We start from the raw sequence: 16671 nt of genomic DNA on the forward strand, positions 1-16671 counted from the left end.
CGCGAACATTTAGTATGTTCAGTTGTCAAACCACCAATTGGACGTCCTAGTGTACCAGAAATTCAGGCAAGATGGGTGTTGGTAACCGAATGAAGAAACAGGGTATGCCTATGTCTCTTGCAGAGCTGGGTATTGATCGGAAGAGGAAGAGCGAAAAGCCACAGAGAAGCTCTTCGGCGAAGAAAAGAAGGACGTCAGACGAAGAGCCTGAACCAACAAAATTGGTCAAACTCGACAGAGCTTTGCGACAAGAGCGAGAAGCAAAACTGGTAACGAAACAGCGAAAACAGAAGCAGAGACTTGTCAATCCAGATGCGCAGATCACAGTTCCACCAGTATTTCCTACGACAACCGAGGACGATGTCGAAGATGAGGCAGATGACATTGAAGAGATGATTGTGGATGAGGATGACCCAGAGATTAGAGAAGCAAGCCTCTCAGAAGATCAATTGGAAGAGCTGGCGCAGGCTGAAGAGGCAGAGGAAAGTGATTCAGTCTTTAATACAGATGAGGAAGAACAACAGCCGAAAGGCATGTTCTCCGAAGATGAAGATTCGGACGCACTCGAGACACTGAACGCTGCCAATATAGAAGGTCTTTCTCGCAAGTTGGACCAAGAGCAAGCACAAGTCGAAGCAGAGGCAGAACAAGAGTTGCAAGACGACGCCTTACAGACAAATATTGCAGAAGACGGCCTGCTTGATGACGAAGACCAGATGAACATGCTTGCCCCCGACCTCAAGCTTATACATTCTCGAATTACGGAGACAGTACGTGTGCTCACAAACTTCAGCAAAACAGCAGACAAGACAAGATCGCGTGCCGAATATACGCAGCAGCTACTCAAGGATATTTGCATATACTACGGTTACACGCCTTATCTTGCAGAAAAGCTCTTCGATCTCTTCAGCCCGGACGAAGCCTTTGCATTCTTCGAAGCCAATGAAACGCCACGTCCGGTAGTGATACGAACGAATACTCTGCGAACCAACCGTCGAACCTTAGCTCAAGCTCTCATCAATCGTGGCGTTCAGCTTCAACCAGTGGGGAAATGGTCAAAAGTCGGACTTCAGATTTTCGAATCTACTGTCCCCTTAGGTGCTACACCGGAATATCTAGCAGGACACTATATTCTACAAGCCGCTTCCTCTTTCCTTCCGGTCATGGCTCTCGCACCACAAGAGAACGAGCGCATCCTCGATATGGCAGCTGCGCCAGGTGGAAAGACAACGTACATCAGTGCCCTGATGCGGAATACTGGCTCAGTCTTCGCCAACGATGCGAACAGAGCTCGAGCAAAAGGTCTCATTGGTAATATACACAGACTCGGGTGTAAGAATGTGATAGTCTGCAACTACGAAGCCCAGAAAGCTTTTCCGAAAATCCTGGCAGGTTTCGACCGAATTCTCCTTGATGCACCATGTTCAGGAACTGGCGTTATTGGCAAGGATCCTAGTGTCAAAACATCGAAGAATGAGCGTGATTTTTTGGCGCTTCCACATATGCAGAAACAGCTGTTACTCTCAGCAATTGACTCAGTCGATCATCACAGCAAGACTGGTGGCTACATTGTCTACTCGACATGCAGTGTTACAGTGGAGGAGAATGAGCAAGTCGTGCAATACGTATTGCGCAAGCGACCGAATGTACACATCGTCGATACAGGTCTCGGAAGTTTCGGCACTCCAGGATTTACAGCATATCAAGGCAAGAGATTCGATGATAAAATGAACTTAACACGACGGTACTTCCCACATCGAGAGAATGTGGATGGTTTCTTCGTCTGTAAACTGAAGAAGACTGGTCCTTCCCCAACGGGTGCTGCCGCAGCAGGTCAGATAAATGGTACAGCAGAAGCGGATAGCGTCAAGCTCCCGATCGTCAACGGCAAGAAAGCTACTACGTCGACCAATGGCAAAGCAACATCTGATGAAGATGCCATGGAGGTTGCACCAGATGATGAGTTTGGTGGGTTTGATGATGAGGCAGATCAGGCTCTCATAGACAAGGCGCAAAAGAAGTGGTTGAAGGCGCGAGGACTCGATCCTAATATGGCGGATGGCAAGAGCAAGAGCAAGTCTGCTACACAACCGGAGGTCAATGGCAAAGTGAGCGAGGTCAAGGCTCAAGTTGTCTCTGCTGGCAAAGAAACGCAAAAGCTGAGCAAGGTCAAATCGAAGCAGAAGCAGAAAAAGTAGTTGTGCTTCGACTCATACATACCACTCGATGAGCATTCACAGATTCTCAAAATCTGCATGACATTGTGTTCAGCTCTTATCCGTTGCTCCATCTGTCTAAGAGATAACCACCAATCTGGAGAAGGAGTTTGTTGTAAGGAGCACCAATCACACCTCTAACACACTATACCCTCTGATGTGCGTTCCAGGTAGACGTGATAACCACTACATCCATCTTCCGAGCACTTCTATCCGATCTCTCAGAAGACTCTTTGACGTGCCGATGATAAGACCTTGCAAATGTCCTGGTCCAATGCCATAACACAACACTTCCTGACCATTAGGTGTTCGTTTGTGATAATGCCACAGTTCCCTGCTTACCTCCCAGGCATCTTGTCATAGGCCCATCCACTACAGAGTCGATCAGGGAGGTTCAATATCGTCTTGTCTGACTCGGCCAGCAGTATCTGATCTGGCCGCTGTGCCAGCATATCGTACTAACTATTGCTCAACCGATTCGTCTGTCTGCACGTCGTCCTCACTCGAGCCTTAGATCTGACTTTCCTCATCCGCCCAAGCAAGACGGAAGAGCATCGCAGCCCCTCCACCCCTCCGCGCAGCAGGTCCAAGACCCAGGTTCAGCCCAGCTCGACCAGACCTCCGACATGGAGAGAGAGATTGGCTGGAGTTGATGTTTCCCGAATCCTCCACTGTGTGGTAGTTGAGAGGGCAATGTAAGCAGTCTCGATCAGATCGGGATAAAATGTTCCTTTTTATACGTACTCGCGGTTCGGTAGTGGCTGTAGGTCTGCCATCGTGTGTGGACTAGGAAGGCGCTGTGAAACCACTCAGGCTATATGTTTGCGAATTTTAGTCTTCTCATCCGAGTCTTTGATCAATCGAGTATGACACCTGGCTCTGAGACGAGCGTGAAGGAGGTTCATTGAACTTAGAAGCCTGTTTCTGGAAGGGACTAGCTCGGGTTAGTAGTAGGTGAGTGGTTAGTGAGGGTGGAGAGGGTGGTGCTTGAGTTGGTAATCATGGAAGTCTACTGGTAGGGAGCATATAGCGCTGTAGATTGCAAATCATGCGCTATCTCAGCTTTGTGTGAATTTAAGCTGAATGTAAGCTGAACACGACATGAACAGGGTCCCTGCCATTTGACTCATCCTTTGCGTCCTTCATAGCATTCGAACTGTTCGCAAACTGAAGATACACTATGGGTTGCCCATCAACCAGGATATAACTTTTAGTCACATCTATACGAGTCGTATATCGACAATGCTCTGGGCAAGTCCTTTGCTTGATTTTCAAATACACCTCAGCGAGAAAGGAAGATGTGTCCTAACATTCCATTCTGCTGAACCATTAATACAAGCTGGCAGCAGCTAGAAAGTTCTGACCGGCCATGAAACAGAATTTCAGGATTCCACCACATAGCCCAGGGTATTGGCAACAGTATTTTCGCATTCTTCTCGCTGCTTATGTCGCGGGCACTTCTGTCCCATGCTCGATCTTCAACGAGAAGTCAACGTGTGGCACACCTTGATGTACTGAACTCGTAGAAATAATGTCAATATCGTTGCAGATGTAGCCTCTGACATTATCCTCCGTCAGACCTCCTGAACTCTCGATCAGAAACTCTCTCGTGCCTTTCCACCTGTCTCTCAGGCTCTTTGCTGCGACTCTTATGCCGTCACCCGTGAAGTTATCAAGCATTACTACATCGGCACCGGCCGCAATAGCCTCGTCCGCCTCCTCTTCCGTCTGACATTCGACCTCGACTTTCAGCGCGAAGCCACCCACGCTCTTCGCAGCCTTGACGGCGGCCGTTATCGATCCTTTGGCCCAGATATGGTTGTCCTTCAACATAATCATACTGCTTAGATCATGTCTGTGGCCATCTATACCTCCTACAAGCATGCCATATTTCTCCACTAGCCTGAAGCCAGGTGTTGTTTTCCTTGTACCAGCAAGAATGCCTGTATAGCCATTCTGCCTTACCAGATCCAACACCCGTTTCGACTTGGTTGCAACACCGCTACAACGCGCCAGTGTGTTCAGCGCCACCCGCTCCCCAAGTAATAGTTTCCTCGTCGGACCTCGTACAGTTGCGACTTTTATCTTCTTGTCTTGTGCTTCTATGTAATCTCCTTCTTTGGCGTGCCAGGAGACGGTGCAGTCCAGCTGGCGGAATATTTCGTCCACGAAAGGTACACCAGCGAGGACACCGGGGGATTTACAAAGGAGCTGAGCTGTACGTGGAGCGGATCCGACTACGAAGCCGCCGTAGTCGAAGGAAGGTGTGTCTTCAGCAAGCCAGGAGGTTATGAGGGTGGTCCAATGGGAAGGTAGTAAGTCTGAGAGACTGCCATGGTGAGCTGCAGAGGTAGGAGTAGGTACATTTTCGTTTGGGTTAGACATTTTCGACGAGCTTTCGGAAAGAATCACAGACTTGTTGTATTACTATCTGGAGATGCGGTGTTCTTCCACACACTTTTTCGTGCATGCCGAATTGACCTGGGTTGTGACGCAGTAGGGCCAGGTCCGGGTGCGGGGTGTGGGGTGCGGAACTAGGCGTGGAGCTAACTCGACAGAGGCACGACAGTTCCTGTACATATCGTTCTACGTTGTCGTTTCTCACGAGGCCTTGTTCTGCTCAGCATTCCCATAAATGCTCATCTAGAGCTTCATTCCTGAGATGCTGCAACATCCATATACCTCTTCAGATCATCAAGAACACTCCGTACGAACCTACGCTCCACTATCTCTATAGTAGAGTTCTCCGTTGTGTTGAAGCCAAAAGCACCTGGTTGCCAGCTAGCACATATGACTAGATCACCACCTTTGACACTCACTACACTCAAGAAAAGAGGTGAGCCAGCCGCTTCAGCAGATTGACCAAAGAACATCTTCTCCACGACTATGGCGGGTGTTCCTCCAGATGCACTTCGATTCCCAAACGACAACAGGTTGCTCATTTCCCAGCTGACATCTCGTGGTTTGTTGAGCTGGCTAGCCATCCAAGCGTCGATATCTGATATCCAACTTAGAAGAGCAATCGGCTGGTTCCGAAGCAACGAAACAGACCTGTGCAGCTGAGTAGTGTCAGCGCGAGACTTGGACCACATGTGCTCGGTAATTTTGACTTCGCTCTCTGGATTCAGACTACGATCAATGTCATGTCGCGAGTAAGCAGTAGAACTGAAGATGCCGATCGTCTCGTCCGGAACATCGACCAGCCTGCGGAGATTGGTTGGTGTTGAGGCCACGAAATTGTTTTGACTAGCATCAAGAACAAGCTGGGACGACAAATGACGATTGAAGCATTGAGCGACAATCTCATGGAGAAGAGATGTAAGTTTAGCGTCGTGCTTTCTGCATGTCTCGAGAACTGCGGTCACCGTGTTGTCACTGATTGATAGGACTTCGGCGGCTGTCGTGACGGGTACTCCCTCGGAAGAGGCAGAACTCAGAAACGTCTTCTTTCCTGACCAAGTAGCTTCGTCAGATCCGCTTACACTCGCCTTTATGCCAAGCCAGTCAGCGACGAAACGTGGCAGATAGTGCCCAAGGGCTGGTCCTAGAAGATAGGAGAGTGTCAACGGAAGATGTGGTAGTCCTGGCAGATCAGCGTGAGCCGTGTTGGAGATGGGATTCGTGTCTTCAGGTGGCTGCGCACCGAGCTGATGAAACGCTTCCAGAAAAGTCTTCTGGAAGACCATTCCTGACATGCCATCGCCTATGGTATGCCCGTACGTGAACGAGATAAACACTCTTTTTTGGTGAGCAGATTCCTGCAAGGGCAATACGTCGAGGCGCCAATGTGGTAGAACCTCAGCCGTGTCGAAGAAGGTGAGTGCCGGATCGTTGCAAAGGTGCTCAATAACACGACCGATGAGCGTATCCTCAGTGGCTGTGTTGGACGCGCTCAGCTCAGCGTCAATGACGTGAAAGTGATCGCGAAGGTCAACGGCATCAGCTCGAGCATAGACGCTCTGACCTTTGGCATTTCTCCTTACAACAATAGAAAGAAATGGGTGCTGCAGCAAGCATGCTTTCAGTACTGGTAGATACGTCTCAAGCTTGGACAACTGTGAGTCTGCAACAGTGACAGGGATACTATATATGCCAGCTACCAGAAGGTTGTTATAGAACCGGTGAACATGTCTAGAGATGAGTCTTTGCTCGCTTGGACCTGTATTACGATAAGGACCATGCTCATCATGAGCCTTCATGGAGAGTCTTACATGGTGCTCTAACCAGCGTATAGGTGGTTCCTTCTGTCATGGGGATAGACAATCGAGTTCTCATTGAGCAAGCATCGCACAATTTCCAGCGTCGACGACATCCGCTCCGTGACTTAATGCACCAGCGAAATGGTCGCTGCCTGGAGCTAGATTACTAATTCGGCACATCTTAAAACTTCTTACAACAACTTCAAACATGCCGAGTTTATGCAGCGCTAACGACAGTAACAGCATCCTCTTACACAAAAGTCGTATCCGGATACTGAATCTAAGACCTCGAACGCAGGGGCAGTGTTCCGGAAGGCATTGAGTCGATGAACCAGCCACCCACTTTTTGCCCAGCCACAAGAAGGAGTGGCCGGGCGCACTTGCACTAATTGGCTGTGCCCGCCTCAACATGCCCATTGGCTCGCTTCCGTTAGCGTCGCATGGTTGCGCATTTGAGTCTGAGCTTATCAAAAGTTCGGATTCCAGCCACTTGCGACTCTTTCCAAGTTCGTCGTCTTCTTCCGGTATGCATGCGATTTCGAAGAAGGCTTTTTGACGCCAGCCATTCGTTTTCACAATTCAACATGGGTAAAATCCTTCCATATGTCAACCACTTGTCTCATGTTGTGCTTCATTACTCATTCATCTCACAGTCGTGCTCACAGGATCAGGAACTGAACAGAAGACTTGCATCCAGAGATCGCCAATAACAATCATTTTTCCTTTATTTGCAGATTGAGGCCGCACCAAAGTCAACATGAAATTCGCTACATCATCCTGCATCTGCGTATTTAGTCTCTTGTCAAGTGTTACGCAGGCGATACCTCTATTATGGTCAGCAAAGGCGCTTGCAGTTCGAGCACCTCAACCACAATCATACTCGGTTGTCGCTGTGGACGGCGGCAGCTCAACGCCATCAGCAGCACCAACAGAGACCAAGACTGTTACCAATGCTGTGACAGAAGTTCACACAGCCACGATATTGTCAACGATTCCAGCTAGTCCTTCGAACTCAATCATGACAATAGTCGATTCACAGACCGTCACAATGACACAAGCACAAGCACCAGCGACAGTGACGGCCGAGCCTTCAGTCACATCTGCGGCTTTTGACAACGGACAATGGCACACGACCTACTACTTTAGAAGCACGATATCCTCTGTTTCAAGCCAAAACGCTGTTGTGTCGACACCTGTACCCACCACGAGCATTGATGTCGGCCAGTGGGCTTATTGGAGTGAGCGGGACGGCAACAGCGCGGCGCAATAAGACAAAATTTACGACAATTAATACGGGAAGCGATCTACGGGTGGAAGCTACTGTCGACTTCGCCCCTAGCGTAATAGGTATTCTCGGTATTCGCAAATAATGATGTATGAACAAGATAAGGGTCGAGCACAACATGGTTCCCCAGGGTCTGAATTCAGCGAGGAGTTGGTGGTCATGATCTAGATAACACAAAGATTTCATAGACAATTGCAGAATGCATTACTTGTAAGAATACCAGCTTATTGTCGCGTTACCCTCCTCGTGCTTAATCACATCTGCCCGTGCAAGCCATACTGGTAGCTCGGGCAAGTGCCAAGACGTAACCGTCCGCTCCGCAATTGCGTCGCTTAGTAGTGGTTAACGGCACTTGGAGAGCCGCAGCTTCCCAGAACATGGCCGTATCTGTCTATTTAACGATTTACAGGCAAGAGGCTCCTCGTTACATCCAAGTCTAAATCACAGTACCGACGTCAAGCTGGCAGGCCATCTTTCACCCACGGCCCTCATACCTCCAAGTCGAGGGCCGATGAGCGATATGGCGTCCCCTCCCAAGGTGGAGGATCAAGGACGCCTGTTGGAAGAGGCTCTGGGCATGGTCAGACAGCAAGCAAGTCAAATGCGAAGATGTCTGGAGACACCTGGGAAACTCATGGACGCTTTGAAATGCGGGTATGGTGAATGCGACAGGCGGGAACAAGTCAATACTGACATGCACATAGGTCAACACTGGTCTCGGAGCTTCGAACACCTACTTTAGGCCCAAAACAATACTACGAACTCTACATGGCAGTATTTGACGCCTTGAGACACCTTTCTGACTATCTTCGAGAGTCCCATCCCGTGAACCACCTCGCCGACCTCTACGAGCTCGTACAGTACGCAGGCAACATAATTCCCAGGTTATACCTCATGATTACCGTCGGCACAGTCTACATGGGTGTAGAAGATGCGCCAGTCAAAGAGATCATGAAAGACATGATGGAGATGAGCAGGGGAGTTCAACATCCTATACGTGGTCTGTTTCTGCGTTACTATCTGATGGGCCAAGCACGAGACCATCTGCCCGTTGCGAAAGAGGAGGGTCCACAGGGCACCTTGCAAGATTCCATAAACTTCATACTTACCAACTTTGTCGAGATGAACAAACTGTGGGTACGTTGGCAGCATCAGGGTCATTCGAGAGAACGAGAGCAACGAACACAAGAGAGAAGAGAGCTTGAGCTGCTGGTGGGAAGCAACCTCGTGCGGCTAAGCCAATTGGTAGATCTGGACACATACAAGTCGGTCATCATAAATCCTCTCTTGGAACAGGTCGTCCAGTGTCGAGACGTGCTGGCTCAAGAATATCTACTGGAAGTCATTACCAAGGTCTTTCCCGATGAATACCATCTACACACTCTCGACCAGATGCTGTCAGCGATTGCTAGACTCAACCCGCATGTCGACATGAAGAAAATCGTCATTGGTCTTATGGATCGGCTTTCGACCTACGCACAAAGAGAGAACGAGGGCCAGCAGGCAGACAATAAAGAAGCCAAGGATGCGAAGCAGAAATCAGAGGAAGAGGCTACTGTGCGACTACTAGAGAAGCTCAAGCTGGAGAAGGACCAACCGAAAGAGGAACCGAAACAAGCGAATGGGGAGAGTGCTGATGGTGACGTGCCAGCTTCGGAGCCAGAATCATCTCAATTTACCGCACAAGAGAATGGTGGTACTCCTAATGGGGTTGGAGGTGTCAAACTCTTCGAGATCTTCTATGACCAGGTCGCGAATTTGGTCAAGACCAGAGCACTACCTATCGGGGACACTATGGCCCTCCTAACATCTCTCACCAACCTTGCTCTGAACATATATCCAGATCAGCTTGAGTATGTTGATCGAGTACTTTCATACGCAACTGAGAAGGCACGAGAATACACCGATTCACCTGACCTGCACTCCGCCCCGACACAATCCAACATCCTCAATCTCCTATTGTCACCTATACGGAGCTACTTCTCTCTTTTCACAGCGTTGGCTCTTCCAAGCTATCTTCCACTCTACACGGCACAGTCCTACGCCACGAGAAGAGCTGTGGCAGCTGATGTTGCAAAGAGCATTTTGCGCAATCGAACTAAAATTACTACTCTACAGCACTTGGAGGGCATCATGACAATCCTGAAGGTTATCATTAAAGAGGGCATCAACCAACCGACAGGCTATCCTGGGATTGCAGGTCGACAGCGTGGCGACTCGGACGAGGTTGTAGAGGAGCAAGGGTGGCTTGCAAGGATAGTGCATTACATTCAAGCGGAGGATAATGATACTCAGCTAAAGCTTCTACAACAGACCAGAAGGGCATACGAGGCTGGTAATGAACGTATAAGATACACGACGCCTTCCATCATCACACAATCTCTCAAGCTAGCAAGAGCGCTAAAGAAGCGAGAACACTTTGACGACAACTGGCAGACACAATCCTCAGGACTGTATCGTTTCATGCATCAAACCCTATCTCAATTATATACACGGGTCAACCCATCTGCAGCTGAGCTGTGCTTACGGCAGTTCGTGGATTGTGGCAAGATTGCAGATCAGTGCGGGTTCGAAGAGTTCGCATATGAATTCTTTGCACAAGCCTTCACAGTCTACGAGGACAGTGTATCCGATTCAAGAGCACAATTTCAAGCCGTATGCATAATAGCTGGCGCCCTTCAACAATCGAGGAATTTTGGCAAGGAGAACTATGACACGCTAATCACAAAGGCCGCATTGCACGGAAGCAAGTTGCTGAAAAAGCCTGACCAATGTCGCGCCGTTTATCTGGCCAGTCATCTTTGGTGGGCCATAGAAGTACCCGCAAGAGGTGAAGAGGATGCTAAGGATGTAAGTACACTGAAGTTCGATCAGCGGCTATCACTGACTTTCTTCAGCTCTACCGTGACGGCAAACGAGTGCTCGAGTGTCTACAACGTGCTTTGCGTGTCGCAGATGCCTGTATGGATACTGCCGTGTCGGTTGAGCTATTTGTTGAGATATTGAATCGATATGTATATTATTTTGACCAGCAAAACGAAACTGTAAGTTGGCTTGGTGCCCAGCCGGCAGATCCATTTGGTATTAACATAGTTCGCAGGTCACAACAAAATACCTTAACGGCCTAATCGAGCTCATACATAGCAACCTGAGCACATCAGCCGCCGAAGCAGGCGCAAACAATGCACAGCAAAACCAAAGTCTTGAGAACCCCAAAAAGCACTTCTACAGAACGTTAGAGTACATTAAGAGCAGGGAGTTTGAGGGTGTTGTCACAGAGGCCAGGTCTTGAATAGTCTTGTCCTCGAGAATTGGGGATCGTTTACAATGTACATGTCAACGTCGACTTATACGTACTCACGAGTACAAAATCCTAAGCGCCTAATTCAATACGTGCGAGGTATCAAGGTGTCTTACCTCCAACTGTATTATACGCTTTGTGATGAGAAGCAAGACTATTGTTCAGACGACAAGGCTACTTTGTGGCTTCATATCACAAAGCTACATTATGTGCCTGATTGTCCAAACGACACGTTTTGTATAGCTAGACCGCATCTCTCATGTTGACGGTATACAAAATCCTTCGTACAGCTAACACTTTTTCCTCTAGCATAATCACAACTCCATACATCAACCAGACTTGACTTCACATCTTACAGAAGAAAGTACTCCATTATCATCAATCATACCAAAGATGACCCACCCAACGCAAAACCCATGGGCCAACATCCCTGCCAACCCCTTCAGCCATCCAGCTCAAAACGCAGGAGTGCCCTCAACACAAACACAAACACAAACACCCATAAACACCGTCCTATGGCCCACTCCAAAAGAAACCCTAGCCCGGTCAACGATGGTCTCGAAGCAGAAAGCAGTCGTTCCAGCAGCGAGAAAGACACCAGCCCCGGCACCAGTACGACGAAAATTCACAGCAAAAACAACGGTAAACGCAGGAGACGCAGAGGTACTATCATGGCGAAGAAGACTAGATCAATTGCTAAATTATGACAATCTAGCACGTTTGAGGATCGAGACGGGTACCGAGGTGCCGGATTTCACGAGACGAGAACGAGTACTGACATGGATTTTGGATATGCAGGGTGCGAAGGCGGGGGAGGATAGTGAGCTTGAGGAAGAACTAGAAGCAATGCAGGTGTTTGCAGAGTCAGAGGAAGAGCGAATAGTGAAGCCTAGGGTTTGGTTGCAGACTTATGAGGAGCTGAGCAAGTTCGTGGATGACGATGATATGCCGCGAAGATGGGAAATATCACCGGAGAAGCTCGAGAAGTTGATAGAGGCATCGAATGCGTCGTGGTGAATTGTGCCATACTAGAGTAAAGACAGGCCCATGATTTCGATCGAATCAAATAAATTATAGTGTTCATAAAAAGTAAGTTCTGCTCCCAAAATTATTGTTTCCCATTTTTTTCTGTACTTTCGCTGGAGTGATACTAGTTGGTTGCCGTTTGTGTATCACCAGCATAGATCAACTCAAAATCACCAAAATCGATCGTTATACCATCTTCCAATGAACCACGATCCTTTTCACTAGGCGAGAAGAACAGTCGGCCATCACGTGCTATGTACGCTGTAGCTTGTCGAGAGTACGGGCCAAAGTTTTGATCGTTCAGCAGAGTTTGTATCAATTGTCCTGCTACAGTGAGCAGCTCCGAGCTGACCTCCATGCCTGCTCTAGGTTTTTTCAGGCCCAAACGTTCTGCGGTCTTTTGACTGCCTGAGGCCACCATGAAAATGTAGCCTACTATGAACGGCAATTGCGATTTAGTTTCCAGATAGCCCGCTTCGAAGTACTTTGAAAATCGTTGATGGAGAACTTGCTGAATCGTATCCAGCATCATCCAGCAGGCTCGGTGGAGGTGGAAGTAGTCAAATGCTAACATAGGGACTTCCTGAGACATCATTGCTTGCATCGCGAGGAGTAGCTCGACTGGTGAGAGTGCCGCTTGTTTGCGAAGCTTATGGCGAAGGAAGGCCTTGGTTTCGCCTTTGGTACGTTTTCTGATAGCGACTTTTTCAGTGTCTGGCTCAGGAGGATCCTCGTTCCCGTCGTCCTTATCGACGACAAACTTGTTGTTGATGAGTTCTTCGATCTTGTCCAAACACGAACCAGACCCTTCGCAACTGTTCTCATATAAGATGTGAGACATATCGCCCTTGATCTCCAACGAACGAGGTCCTCTACTAGCTGCCAGGGGCACATGTTGTCTGCGGTTAGCTGCGAATGTCTCAGCAGAGTAACCCATGCACAGACAAAATCGTTTGAAATAGTCCTGAGCATTGTTTGGCTTGCCACCAACGAACACCCGTTCCTCGGTCTGTATATTAATCATCAGGTCCATGTCTGCCCATGCTGTCTCGCAGTCACGCTCCTGACACACGGCGTTGTAGAGATGGCCTGTGTAAAGTACGACACCAAGTGCGTTAGCGTACAGCACACCAGTACGCTGCGCTGTGGCCTGTAGATAGAAAGCGAGAAGACCACACAGCAGAGCGTGCTGTTGGAGCAGTCGGAATTTGCCTTGAGGGGCAGACACCTTGCCCTGAACCAACTGCTCTATACCTTTCTGTATGATATCACCTTCGAGCCATTGCTCAATGGCGTCGAGCAGATTGCCCTGGACTGCTCTGTCGTTGCCATCTGGCCAAAGCGTGTCTTGAGAACTGTCGCGCATGCGGAGAGTCAGTAACCAGGACTCTTTGAGATGCTTACCTAGACCTTGTATCTGCTTGAACGGTACTCCTTCGGCTAACCGAAGTAGATGGTGCACATCCAGGAACAATTTCGCCGCAAACATTGTCCAGATATGAACCTTCCGACTATTAAGCATGACACGAAAGCCTTGAGTAAGCCCATCTTCCCACGCTGGACCGTCCTTACTCCTTGCAAGGAACCAGAAGTCGCAAAGAAGTTCAGCTAAGATAATCTTGTCTTCTTCGAAACGCGCCTCAGATGTCAATTTTTTCCGATCTACAGTTGGATCGTACTTGCCAAAATGACCGGGACGATAGACTGGGGGTGCATTAAGAGAAAAGACGTCCATAAAAGAGGTTAGAAGCAGGAACATGTCGCCATAAATGAAATGTATCACTTCCTGCACATCTCCGTTGGGGGGTTTCATGTGTATCATGTCGTTGCCTGATACATGGCACTTGAGCTGAATCAAAGTATTGATGACTTCTTCAGGCCCATCGATGGAAGTGAACTGTCCGAAAAAGTCCTTCTCAAGCCGACGGACGAAATCGATAGCTGTGTTGCTCGTGACAGAGACTGTGATGAGGTCGAGGGAGCCTTGGTGATACTGGTCCCATATATTCGTCAAGAATGTGTGAATCCTGCCGATGTCGTTGAACATGCTAAATGCTGCAAACAACATCTCGGATTTGGTGGCCGGATGCTCTGCCTGGTACATGACTTGCGTTTGTTGCACTGTGGCCGATGAGTCCGAAGGTCGACTCTCCTGGAATTCGTGCGATGGCTCCTCAACGTGCAGGTGTGAGAACAGATTACCAATTTCTTGAACGTTGGATTCCATTTTCTCTGACGGCAAGGAGCTGTGAGGCTCCAACAACGTGTAGACGCCCTCGAGAATGCTTAGGAAGTAGGCATGGCTTTCATCACTTTTTTCGTCCTGCTCGTATGTTCGGAACCAAAGGCTGCATTCTCTTCGGGAGTCAATAGTTCTCTGTAGCTTGTGCAATATGGATAAAGGAACCTTAAGAGCCTTTTCAACATGTTGAGCTATGTGTTCCGCCAGCATTGCAAACTCTCGAATCGGTATGACATGCTCTCTTTGCTCCTTGGGCACACGCCTAGCTGCATCACGAAGTTGTTTCTTCGTTTTGCTCTTTGATTTTCCTTTAGATTTTGTCTTGACTTGCACAGTTTGAGTTGGAGCTGGTAAGGCCTCTGATGTGTAGCCTGTAAGGCGAGCAGTTTCTGCTAGCCATGTCGCGATGTCGTCGGTGTCTTGTTTGTACAGCCTATAGCTGCTTTGGAGAGACGATGGTAACATGCTTGAGTCAGTGTGATGCACCCCCAAGAACAAGCAGAGGGTGGCAGAGGCGCGAAATTGCGGAAATAAAAGCACTTTCAGAATAAGATCACGAATTAGGAGAGAGTCTCCGCGTATAGGCAACGGGTAAGAAAGTGCTTGACAAGGCAATCGCAGCTGGTTTGTTAGCATGAACAACTCAACGATTGTGCTAGCATGAGATAGATGGGAAGTGGCTTAGACAATAAGAAGTGGCAGCTATCAGATAGCAAATATGACTGCGCATATTGGGCGGGTAGTCGATTCTCCACCTGCACCTCCCTTGCATCACTCCATGCACTTGCCTTAATGCAATTCACGGCACTTTCGATGCTTTCTCACCTGAACAAAGATGTAAGCCGCGGAATATAGTGAAAGAGCACCTCAAAGAAGAACAATACAGGAAGGAGTTAAAGTGACAGCCGCGAGATGTGGTTGAACTTAGCACGTGCATAAACTCAGCTTGTCCCAATATCCCAGCAGCCTTTCAGAACAGCAGGTAACCCGAGAAGAGGTGAGCTCCTCCAGTACGACCCACATCTAACCAGGGTGAAACTTCAATTGCCATAGTCAGTCTCATTCCAAGCAAGACAGATATCAAGGGCAACAGTGAATTGGAGAAGATTTTTCAGCTCGCCCTGGTCCTGGAGTCGAATGAGATGGTAGGATGTACTCGGTACAAATATTGGTCGAGTCTTGTTGCACCTGTTCAATTGCAGTTTTATTGTGTTCCTCTGGCACGCTGAAACCCAGCGCATTTGAGTCCGTCTTCTTTTGTCGACAACCCGTGTTCTCATGTTGCTCAAAAATCCCTATCTCCAACGGTGCATGCTCTATGGTCCATAATATTGTAACCTCTTTCTAACCCAGTATTGAGTCGAGTCGAGTTGACGCGCCGCAAGGCGCCATGAACTCCATGTAAAGACTTTTTTCATCAAATTGTGTCCCTGACTCTCCCGCCTGATGCTGGCACACCTGCGTCTCATCACAACGGCTGTCCAGTGTGCAAAGTCTTGTGTGAGGCCAGAAATAAGATCACTCCCATCTCTTCTGATCGCCACGATGAAAAGCGACGCAGCAGACTGATAATCAACTCTTTGAAGTTCTCGGATCAGACTGGCAAAAGCTTACTGCGCGAATTGTGTTGGACCGAATGCAGTCTTTCTCAATCCCCCCAGCCTCTACCTCTCGCACTGGTCGTAGTCTTCGAAGCATCATGGTATTCATAATAGTTCCTAAATTCGCTTGATCTAAAACAACCACTCATGGAGTCGCTCTCCCCAACTCTTGCAAAATACTCGACTGCCTCTTCTCAACGTAGAATCCAGTATCGGGCTTCCTCTCAGCCTTGACTTCCGTCTTCGTCAGAGGTCGGTCGACCTCAGCAACCGCAATTAACTCTTTCACCCTCATGATTTGACCTGCGACGTCAGGTGTGACTGGATGAAACACCGTAGCCATTCGTTTACGTAGACCGAGCGCACGCAGGACCTTGGCAGATTTCGAGGGTAGGCCGATTGCGGATCGCATGAGTGTGATGCGGAAATAGGATGGGGCTGTTGTCATTGCGGTTGATGCCACTGTTGATGTAGCCATTGTGCAGGGGCTTATAGAATGAATGGAGATGATGAAGTGTTGTGGTGAATGAATCTGGAAAGTTTGCTAGCTGTATAATTTCGCGTTCAAGGTAATAGATGCGCACGAGTGAGCTAGCAGAAGAGCAATGAGCAGTCTTGTCCTGTTGATCGTTGACTACACGTATGCGACCGCAGGAGTATAGTATGGAACATGTTGTGAAAGTCAACGTACGAGAAGCTTAACGAGCAACTTGTGTTGATGCCTCAGGCACAGAGACATCACCTGTCTACCCCTACACGATTCAGTGACCCCCAAGTGGACCACCTAGTCGACATCATAAT

The 16671-nt window shown here is 48.6% G+C and overlaps 6 protein-coding genes across 6 annotated transcripts; 3 read left to right on the forward strand and 3 right to left on the reverse strand.

Moving 5' to 3' along the window:
• Nucleotides 1-71: 71 nt before the first annotated feature.
• On the forward strand, nt 72-2198 carry NOP2 (rRNA (cytosine-C5-)-methyltransferase nop2; the record flags this gene model as incomplete). The annotated part of the gene is made up of 1 exon (XM_064898893.1): nt 72-2198. The coding sequence occupies one exon, from the start codon at nt 72-74 to the stop codon at nt 2196-2198; it is 2127 nt and encodes a 708-aa protein (XP_064754850.1).
• Nucleotides 2199-3659: 1461 nt separating this feature from the next.
• On the reverse strand, nt 3660-4105 carry BNA6 (nicotinate-nucleotide diphosphorylase (carboxylating); the record flags this gene model as incomplete). Its single annotated transcript, XM_064898894.1, has 2 exons — nt 3660-4071; nt 4095-4105. 2 exons carry the CDS (start codon nt 4103-4105, stop codon nt 3660-3662), a joined length of 423 nt encoding a protein of 140 aa, XP_064754851.1.
• A 762-nt stretch (nt 4106-4867) lies between these two features.
• ATF1 (Alcohol acetyltransferase) lies at nt 4868-6415 on the reverse strand (the record flags this gene model as incomplete). Its single annotated transcript, XM_064898895.1, has 1 exon — nt 4868-6415. The coding sequence occupies one exon, from the start codon at nt 6413-6415 to the stop codon at nt 4868-4870; it is 1548 nt and encodes a 515-aa protein (XP_064754852.1).
• A 1805-nt stretch (nt 6416-8220) lies between these two features.
• On the forward strand, nt 8221-10992 carry vps35 (retromer complex subunit Vps35; the record flags this gene model as incomplete). The annotated part of the gene is made up of 4 exons (XM_064898896.1): nt 8221-8354; nt 8405-10550; nt 10598-10744; nt 10801-10992. 4 exons carry the CDS (start codon nt 8221-8223, stop codon nt 10990-10992), a joined length of 2619 nt encoding a protein of 872 aa, XP_064754853.1.
• A 402-nt stretch (nt 10993-11394) lies between these two features.
• LTR64_004552 (uncharacterized protein) lies at nt 11395-12018 on the forward strand (the record flags this gene model as incomplete). The annotated part of the gene is made up of 1 exon (XM_064898897.1): nt 11395-12018. The coding sequence occupies one exon, from the start codon at nt 11395-11397 to the stop codon at nt 12016-12018; it is 624 nt and encodes a 207-aa protein (XP_064754854.1).
• A 133-nt stretch (nt 12019-12151) lies between these two features.
• On the reverse strand, nt 12152-14734 carry LTR64_004553 (uncharacterized protein; the record flags this gene model as incomplete). Its single annotated transcript, XM_064898898.1, has 1 exon — nt 12152-14734. The coding sequence occupies one exon, from the start codon at nt 14732-14734 to the stop codon at nt 12152-12154; it is 2583 nt and encodes an 860-aa protein (XP_064754855.1).
• Nucleotides 14735-16671: the final 1937 nt, after the last annotated feature.

This window comes from Lithohypha guttulata, assembly GCF_036872675.1.
Source record: "Lithohypha guttulata strain CCFEE 5908 chromosome Unknown scaffold_3, whole genome shotgun sequence".
Classification (NCBI taxonomy): domain Eukaryota; kingdom Fungi; phylum Ascomycota; class Eurotiomycetes; order Chaetothyriales; family Trichomeriaceae; genus Lithohypha; species Lithohypha guttulata.